At 32.2% G+C, this 9,856-nt stretch overlaps 1 protein-coding gene across 1 annotated transcript in view; it reads right to left on the bottom strand.

The window, feature by feature from the left end:
- Nucleotides 1-330: 330 nt before the first annotated feature.
- Nucleotides 331-9,856, bottom strand: part of LOC121375619 (phosphatidylinositol 3-kinase regulatory subunit gamma-like) — a 40,007-nt gene continuing 30,481 nt past the window's right edge. The window contains exons 6-9 of the mRNA XM_041503163.1: nt 9,136-9,260; nt 8,140-8,316; nt 6,422-6,628; nt 331-4,681 (exon numbers count right to left, since the gene is read on the bottom strand). Coding sequence (XP_041359097.1) covers nt 4,486-4,681; nt 6,422-6,628; nt 8,140-8,316; nt 9,136-9,260 — 705 coding nt within the window. The 3' untranslated portion in view covers nt 331-4,485. The remainder of the gene's footprint in view (nt 4,682-6,421; nt 6,629-8,139; nt 8,317-9,135; nt 9,261-9,856) is intronic.

Genomic DNA, 9,856 nt, shown 5'->3' with positions numbered 1-9,856 from the left:
TACAATTCAGAGGTGTTATTAGAACTAAATTGGATAGTTTTTTTTATATGGCAACACTGAATGTCAATACACAGCCTGTTGAATTAGCGGCAACACGCTTCGTAGCCATTACGATAACAAACATTATAATAACACGTCATTTTATAAACTCCATGTGCTTTTTTAACGATATAAATGGGCTATCCCACAATTCTCACTTCGGCAAAGGTTAAACAGTCGGGACAATTCAGCCTGTTACATTCTCAGAAACCGAAAGTAGTCGACATTTTCCAAATGAGAAAAAAAGGCAGAGTTACTTCCCTTATGTTATTTTGACAAAAGAGGATCGATTTTTTTCATGCTTATAAAAATGTCATTGAACAGGAGAAATTGTCTCCCGCACAGGTTAAAGGAGATTTGATCAAATACCGGGAGACTCCCGCGGAATCCGGGAGGGTTGACAGGTCTGTTTCAAGCCAGGGACTGCAAGAATTTCACAGAAATATTGCTCAGATTATTTTGAGGGTGAAGTACATTAAAATCATTCAGATGAAAATAAATTAAATTTAGTTAAAAAGTTAAAACAATTCAGCATTTTTGTTGGATTTGTCAATTTTTCCATATATATGCATTTAGTGTACAACTTTAGTAACACAATTATATCACAATACATTAATTTTATGATATACATTATACCATATTTGTTCTGATAAAATAAAAGATTTACAAACAATAACATTTACAGTGTAAACTTCTAAAATACAAAAACAACCAATACAAATTCTCAAACTTAACAATAATAATATTAGTTATTACATCAAGTTTTCTTCTAGCCCTTTTCTTCCACAAAGAGGTCTACTTCTACAACAATAATTATTACTACATTCTCTTAGTTAAACATTAATCACTTCAATTAACTTTGTTTTTAATTAGATACATTAAAAATCTGTATATAAAATATATACAAACAATGAAATTTGTGTGGTCTCGATATAGAAATAAAATAAATATAAATATGTGCTGAAGGGATTTGGAGGTTACCAATTATTCTTATGTTTATATCAAGCATATAATATATTTTTTGCTCGTCACAAGGTTTTTTTAATTGTTATTTTCTCAGAATACTATACTGCCCTTATTAAGACTGGCTGTGTAATGGTGTCCTGTCATATGCAAGGCTAAATATGTTACAAAATATTTATTGACACAGATCACAGAAATAATATTTTAAAAACAAAAAACAAACACCAAAATCTACCTCAGCCTCCCCTAGTTTCAACCATCACATACTTTTAAAACAGGTATGGTTTTCTTATTTGGTTAAGTTATTTTGTTACGTAAACAAGTAACAATATAATTATAATAAGTCAAAATTGTCTTGTTTATAATGGTAGCAATCTAAATGTGTATATGTTTCCAATTTATATCATTTATTTATATCCTAGAAAGCAAATACAAAAAATTGCAAATGTCATCCATTAAACAAGAACTAAAAACTCCCATATTCAACCTGTTCATGCAAAGTCAACTGTTTATATATATAGTGTTATTAAAATTATTGACAGACTAATTTTCAGTGTGTAGAAACAGTGCTGTGAATATTGAATTTATTTGATAAAATGGGTACGTAATAAATAAAAAATATATATGTTGTTGTTTGTTTTTTATTTATTGCACTCATTTAGTGTGAGAACATACCACTCAACTGCTAAATGATGTCGCGGTACATATTCTTCCACACAACTAAATGCAATAAGTAAGCATTTTTCCTCATATATTAAAGGCAGGCGGTTGTGAAACAAGAAGGTCCAACATTATTAGCCTCATTTAACATTACATATTACATTTTACAAAAGTACCAAACTGTTGAGAAACTCAGTGTACATTTATAACAGTAATTATACCACTCCAAACACTTGCATGTAACAAATAAGAGTCAAGTTGTAATATTTTACATTTTAATACAATTTACAACTTAAGGTGTGTATATTATAAATATTTCTAAAGAACACAGACTGTTGTAACCATATATATATATTTATATATGAAAAGACCAAAACTTCACACAAATAAACTATAGAATATTAGTGAAAACTTAATTTATAGCAACATTTAACACCATTTAGTGATATTAAAACGAATACATAACATGATTGTTAGGTATTGAAAAAAACACCAAAAAAACCCCTCACTAATGGGTTTGTAACATTAAATTAATTAATTATATCCAGGACTCTAGCCTTACACAACACCATCAACTTTATAATTTACTGAGTCATCCCAAAAAATTACAATATTAATACATTATATCATAAAGAATCTCAAATCGGCTGATTCAGATAAATGTTTTAATTTTATCTTTAAAAAATTTTAACATTAAAAATAGAAAGAAACTCAGCCATAATTTTCTGGAGCTAACATTTGCACTCTTTTCCATATCTAATGTTTAAAAAATTCCACTAAATTAAAAATTTTTTTACAACATGAATGTATTCACAAAACAAATACTATAAACTATAACAAAAATAATAATGTAATAAATTTATGATTTAACCTAGATAAAAAAAAGCCGTTTATTAAAGATGCATGGTCCTCTAACAATATTTTATGTTATTTCTGGATTAAACTAGTTTTTTGCTTGAACCAATCGGAAGTCATGTAAAATATGCATGAGGTAATAAATAATATAGGATATCTTTCTTAAAGGTACTTACAAAAACCTAATACAACATATTAAAATTATGACATGGTCGTATCAAGGCATGGTTTCCAGGGTCTTTAAACATTTAGACAACTAAAAGTAAAATGGATGTATCATGGAAATGGCTGTTCTATGCAAGAGACTATAAGTTTCAACCAGACTTACCATGCATAGTGAATACTATACGAGTGGCCAGTGGATATTTATCTTACGGCTTTGTTCAAAACTTAACTGAGTGAAAACAAGTTGAATACATTTTTAAACAACGTGTTGTAAGATAAATGGTATCTAACAGACATGAATGTAGCATTCTATTTCTTACTTATCCTCAAAAATGATGTTTAAAATAAACTAAACTAGAACTTATTTATGGTGCTTACACTTCCTATTAACTTATACATCACAGAGCAATCAGTTTCAGGGGAACTTGTACATAACAGAGCAATCAATTTCAATTGAGCTTATTTCATTGGCTGGGAAATCACTTTAGGAGCAGCCAATCATGTCTTTAAATTGATAATACACATGTGTGTTAATGATGTGTGATTTCATAAAAAGTATGGGTGTTTAAGAAATTGTTTTCAAAGGACTACATACATTTAAAGCTGCAATTTCAGGGATATTTGTAGTATTTTATGCCTATAGAATTGATCATCCACTAAGTTTCATTCTATCAGATGTCATTTTAAAGTGTATATCCTATCTACATTATATAAAAATACACAGTCATTAGTCAAATATTACAAATGGGGAAGCTTCTAGATATTTTGGTTAAACAATGGATCAAAAATTTGAAAGAGACTTAGAGCAATACATGAAGGTAATTAACAATAACCGTGATACTAGTTTAAAAATAAAAGCAGAAGTGATATAAGCATTTTATATCATGCTTAAATAAAGGTAATTTTTCAGCATTTCAATGCAAATTCAATCTACTCTATAGAAATTATTTTATGTACAAAAAAAAGCTGTGCAAATATAATCTACTTTGTGAAAATTATTTAAAAAAAAAAAAAGATGAGACCTCAAACCCGATAGAAAGCTAAAACGTCAGACCCTTGATTGATGGAGTACTGATGTATCCAGGTTGGCATCCATCCCATCCACATTTTACCTACTACCTTTCATATTTGCCTCTCATCCCATAATGAAACTCACCGACAGTATGGGTGCCCACCCCACCCCTACTCAATATAAAATCATGGCTATATCCCGCCAATATGATATAGTGAAAATATATTTGATTAAAACTGTGGTTATGTCTGTGTTTTGCATCAGTAAATAATATTTATTATGGGAAGATAAGATTGTAGTTATTAAGTAAAGAAAATATACAACAATTTATAAATATAATTCTATTTGGCAACAAAGTTCCTAATTTTGATGTCCAGTAGCAATGACTTTCTTGATTTGAGTTGTTGTTAAAGGGACATACCCTAGTTTTTAAACACTAAGGCATATTTTTGATTATTATATCTGTTTTTGATAAATGAAATCATACTTTACTTAGATTTTATGGTTTTGATTATCAATTGCCATACATTCAAAGTGTTTTTGGTCATCCTTGTGTTTTTAGTATCACAAACTGCATTTCTCATAATTTTAAAAACGCACATGCGTCTGATAAGTAACAGTTATGGAGGCGAGTTTTAGTCTATTTTTAGAGGGTATTTCACCATTTCAAAGTCACAGACTCATGTATCACTCAATTGTAACTTTATCCATATGTGTTATAGGTTTGTAGATCAACTAAACTTGGTGTTAATTTTCACGAGTTGAAACTAGGGTCTGTCCCTTTAAGTAGTCTAATTAGCTTCAGTGAAGTAGTATACTGGGTACATCAGGGTCACGTCTGCTCCCTTGTTGTGAACACCCAATGAAATTCTCCGATACTTGATGACGAGTTCAGTTATTGATGAAAACAAACAGAGGTCTTTTGTGAAGCCATATCCATGTCCAGCGATGTGAATGATTTCACAATGTATTACCTTCCCATCGCACCTGTGGTAAATAAAACATAACTGAGTTAATAACAAACATACAAAGCACACATGTAATAAAAAGCAATGTGAATGATCTCACAAGATATTACCTTTCCTTCGCACCTGTGGCAAATAAAGGTTTATTGTTATGCACATAGTTCAAAGATATACAGGGAAATATAACCAGTATGGCACACGTGTCATAATGATGTCACATGCACATCGAATGACAATTTTGGGAAGCAGCGTCATAACATAATGCGGCTACCCCAGTCTTAACGCTGTGTAATCACTTACCAAAATGACGACATTTCGTCGTCTTCTACTAGTTATGTTGGAAACGTTTTGACATGGTCCTAGCTTATTATTCTTAAAAATAACATTATGGATAATAAAGAAATTATTACACTCATCTGTGAATCATACTGATTTTACGAAACTCGCTCTCGCTCGGGTAATACAAGAATCCTGACACTCGTTTTGTAAAAGTAGTACGACACACTAGCTTGTATAATAATCTCTATTTATATCCACAAGGTTAATAAAAAAAAACCATATAAAGCACACATAATAACCAGTGTAATCAATGATGTAACTGAGAGAAGTGAGGTCATAACTTAACATTGTTTCCCAGTCCTAGCTCTGTGCATGTCAAATATTGTAATCGCTAATAGAAATGATGTCATTTTGTCATTTCCTTCTAGTTACATTTGAAACATTTTCACATGGTCCTTGTTATTCATTAAAAATAATATTAAAATAAATACGGATAAAACGGAAATTATTACACACACGTGTGAGTAGTACTGATTTTTCACTTGAGCAACACAAGAATCCTGATACTTTTTTCATAAAATCAGCACAACACACAGGCTCACATAATAATTTCTATTTATTATACAATAATCATTAAAACATCAGGCCCCGTGCTTATAAACATTAAAGTCTAGACTTTAATAAAGTCCAGACTTTAACGGGCCCAGGGAAAATAGTATGCCACATCAGGCTTTAAATAGAAAATTCAATAGTATAAAATTTTTAAAAAAAAACTGACAAAAAATATTAAAATTATTTTCATTCATCAACTTTTTAAAACTATATAATATTGGTGGCTTGGTAATAAAAGGACTGTCCTAAGTTTGTATCCACTGCAAGGCGTTTTCAGCCAATATGTCAAAATATTGATAGTAAGTGGGTTAGGATGAATATACAGCTGGATGAACAGAGTACATATGGAGAAAAATAAAATGTAAACCTATTTTATAAGTAAAATGTAAACCTATTTTCGTAAGTAAAATGTAAACCTATTTTAGTAAGTCAACTGTCTATAACATTATGCCATCAAAGTGACAGACCCTAGTTTTTAAACACTGACGTATATTTTTCACCATTAGATCAGTTTTTAATAACTGAAATCAGACATTATTTAGATTTTACCGTTTATATTATCCATTTCCGTACATCCAAAGTGTTTCTGGTCATCTTGGTGTTTTTAATATCACAAAATGCATTTTCATATTTTTTAAAATGCACGTGCATTTCAGAAGTAATGGTTATGGAATCGAGACCTAGACTATTTTTAAAGGGTATTTCACCATTTCAACATCACAGACTATTGTTTCACTCTGTTATAACTTTATCCAGATGTGTCACAAGTTTATAGATTTAACTAAACTTATTGTCCATTTTTTATGGTTTGAAACTTGGGTCTGCGCCTCTAAAGGATTGGCATCGATTACACATTGCTGCTATCACTCACATCACTGATAACGCAGAACCCTCTCCGCTGGATTTAGGTCGGACTAGAAACGTTCCATGTGGTTTCCTCATGAGCAGGGCAATGGCCATGTCGCGGTCGGTGTTGACAAACCACGTGGACTTGTCATTGTGAATCAGACTGCCGTCTTTCTCATCTTCAAGTAATCCGTCGACAAACTCGGGAGATAGACCTTCGGCGAGAACATTTCTGTGGCAAGAAAAAGAAACTAAATTAGTACAAGTTCTAAGATAAAGGGTATATACATAGTAGTAAGCACCACCTCTGTGGTGTAATGACTAAACTAGGTACTGGGTTTGTATCCCAGTATTGGCTGCAGGTCTTCTAGAATTTTTATAAAATCTACTAGCCATGGGATCAGTGATTTAAAAAATTTACAAGCCATGATTAAAAATTAATTAGCCATACTTTACTTTTTAAGTTAATACAATTTTACTAACAGTAATAATCAGATATGTCACCTAAAGAGGGCTATAGAGCTTAAAAACACTAAGATTAGGGGGTGGGGATGGAGGCAGGATATTCATATTTACAAAATAGACTTAAATGCAGCATTTAACAACTTTTTTTCACTAGCCGTCAGGCATAGCAATAGTAGTTATTTACTAGCCCAACATTGAACATCACTAGCCATGGGAGTGGGGCTACCATAATCTAGAAGCTCTGCTGGCTCCCATTGTGAGTCAGTTTAAACAGATCAGTGGGAAGGTATGAGGCCATTACCCCCACCACTCTCTCACTAACCACTAATAACTAACTGTTAGTGCACTGTCCTGGACAGATAGCCCAAATAGCCTATGAGTACCCAGGACAATTTGCTTAAACCATAATTAAAAAATCAAGTCAAAATTAAAAATATAATGAAGTAACAGTGAAAAATTCACCAAATTACTAGTATCTATTAAACTTTAAAAATTACAGTAATCGACCATTATTTATCATTACATGCTACCAAAATATAAATCATTACGCTACATGCTCTAGTGGTGTTGTTTTATCCTGCAATCAGCGTTTCTATTGGCCGATTATGATGACGGATTAAAGCAAAGTCATAAACGTATACTAGCAGAAATATGTAGCTGAAATAACAGCATAAATAATTTTTATGGACGGCAGGATAAAAATGACGTAGGATGTCGGCTTTATCCTGTTCAGGTCGAATGGGAAATTGCAGGTTGAATGGGATATCGATCTGCAAGCCTCGTGAAATTTCCCGTTCTTACCTTTAAAGAATGAAGCTGATATTCTATGTCATTAACCTTCTGACTACTGGATTAATTTTTGACAAAAAACATATTGATGGGGTACAAAATTATAACTTTTACTCACATATTTTCACTTAAAATGTTTGTAAATACACAATCAGCTCTCAATTCCTGAAGGACCACGATGTTCCGCCATCGCTGTCAAGCAAAAATACTTGCTGAAAACCTTTTTTTAATCTCAAAATTCCCAAGTATTTTTCATTAAAATATGAAAAACCAAAGCTGCCATACTCTGAATTAATCCATTTCCTGTTGGTCTATTAGTATTTCCAGTGAGTGGTGTGTGCAAAATGGCGGGAAATATGAATTGGGGATTGCACTGAATACAGTGTATAGTATGTTGACTTGTGTGACATCAGGCGAGATATCTCGCCTGCAGTAGTCGGAAGGTTAACTAGTTATTCTCTCTATACAAAACAAACGTTAAAACTTTACCTTCTGATTTCATCTCGCTGTCTGGTTGTTTCCCGTACCTCGGGTCGGAGGATGCAGAACAATTCGACCAGTTCCTGAATATTCTTGTTGATGCTTTCAAGAGTGGATTTATGCTTCATGGTATTATCCCTCAGTTGTTCCAGTCGAAAATTCAAGTAGGCAATGTTTTGTTGTATTCTGATAAAAACAAATTAATGTATAAGTTTCTGTGTTACATTTTTCTCCTAATGACCTTGTGGTTTTAAACAGTCTTATTTTTATTATATAAATCATTTTATATTTAAAACAGTAAGATAAATAACACAAAAAGATTCAATAATTGACGTGTTATTATTCACATAAAACTACCAGTTATTCCCATGAAATGATTAGTTATTCACTACCAGTGATTCACAAAGCCAGGACTTCTAGATTATGGTAGCCTCACTCCATGGCTAGTGATATTCAATGTTGGGTTAGTAAATAACTACTATTGCCATGAAAAACATTTGTCAAATGTTGCAGTTAAGTCTATTTTGTAAATATTGATATCCTTCTCCTGCCCCAACCCCCAACATTAGTGTTTTTAAGCTCTATCTCTCTCTTTAGGTTATTATTACTTTTATTTAGTAAAATTGTATTAACTTAAAATAAAGTAGGGCTAGTGAATTTTTAATCGTGGCTAGTAAATGTTTTAAATCACTGATCCCCTGGCTAATGGATTTTATTAAAATTCTAGAAGCCCTGACAAAGCATTACCAGTTACCACATGTTGTGTAAAAACACAAAAATAAAGTTAAAAATAGTTGGGTGTACATGCCTCATACGAGATAAAAACACATTTCTTTTAAACCAACAAAAAACCCCAGACAGTTTTGACACAATGTTTACCTAAAATTCTTGGGGTTGATCAATCTGTGCTTATTTACCACAAATCAACATTAAAAATAGCATAATATGACATGTAAACATGTGGCCCATGTGAATGTCATAATGCGCCTTTGAAGATATACATACTTGGTGGAGTCTGGTGAGGAAGGCAGGATCTCCTCCTGGCTGTCTTCCAGTACCAACTTTTGATCTTCAAACATCTTCTCAATCTTCTCCATTGCCTCCAAGGCAAGATGGCTTCTCTGCAACTCCTGGAATGGAATTAAATGTTAATTTAATGAAATATTTGCACAATGATGATCTATAAGTATAGAAAAAGAATTGCTGATTTAACAGCCCTATGCATTGTTTAATCAGTGGTTATTAGGAATACGAACGCTGATTTAACAAACACCCCAGCACATTGTTTAATCAGTGATTAGGAATAGAATGCAGATTTAACAGACGCCCCAGCACATTCTTTAATCAGTGGTTATTAGGAACATAATGCTGATTTAACACACACCCCAGCACATTCTTTAATCGGTGGTTATTAGGAACATAATGGGGATGTAATACACACCCCAGCACATTCTTTAATCAGTGGTTATTAGGAACATAATGCTGATTTAACACACACCCCAGCACATTGTTTAATCAGTGGTTATTAGGAACATAATGCTGATTTAATAAACACCCCAGCACATTGTTAATCAGTGGTTATTAGGAACATAATGCTGATTTAACACACACCCCAGCACATTGTTTAATCAGTGGTTGTTAGGAACATAATGCTGATTTAACACACGCCCCAGCACATTGTTTAATCAGTGGTTGTTAGGAACATAATGCTGATTTAACACACGCC

Source organism: Gigantopelta aegis, chromosome 6, assembly GCF_016097555.1.
Source record: "Gigantopelta aegis isolate Gae_Host chromosome 6, Gae_host_genome, whole genome shotgun sequence".
NCBI lineage: Eukaryota > Metazoa > Mollusca > Gastropoda > Neomphalida > Peltospiridae > Gigantopelta > Gigantopelta aegis.
This window is presented reverse-complemented; position numbering and strand designations above follow the sequence as displayed.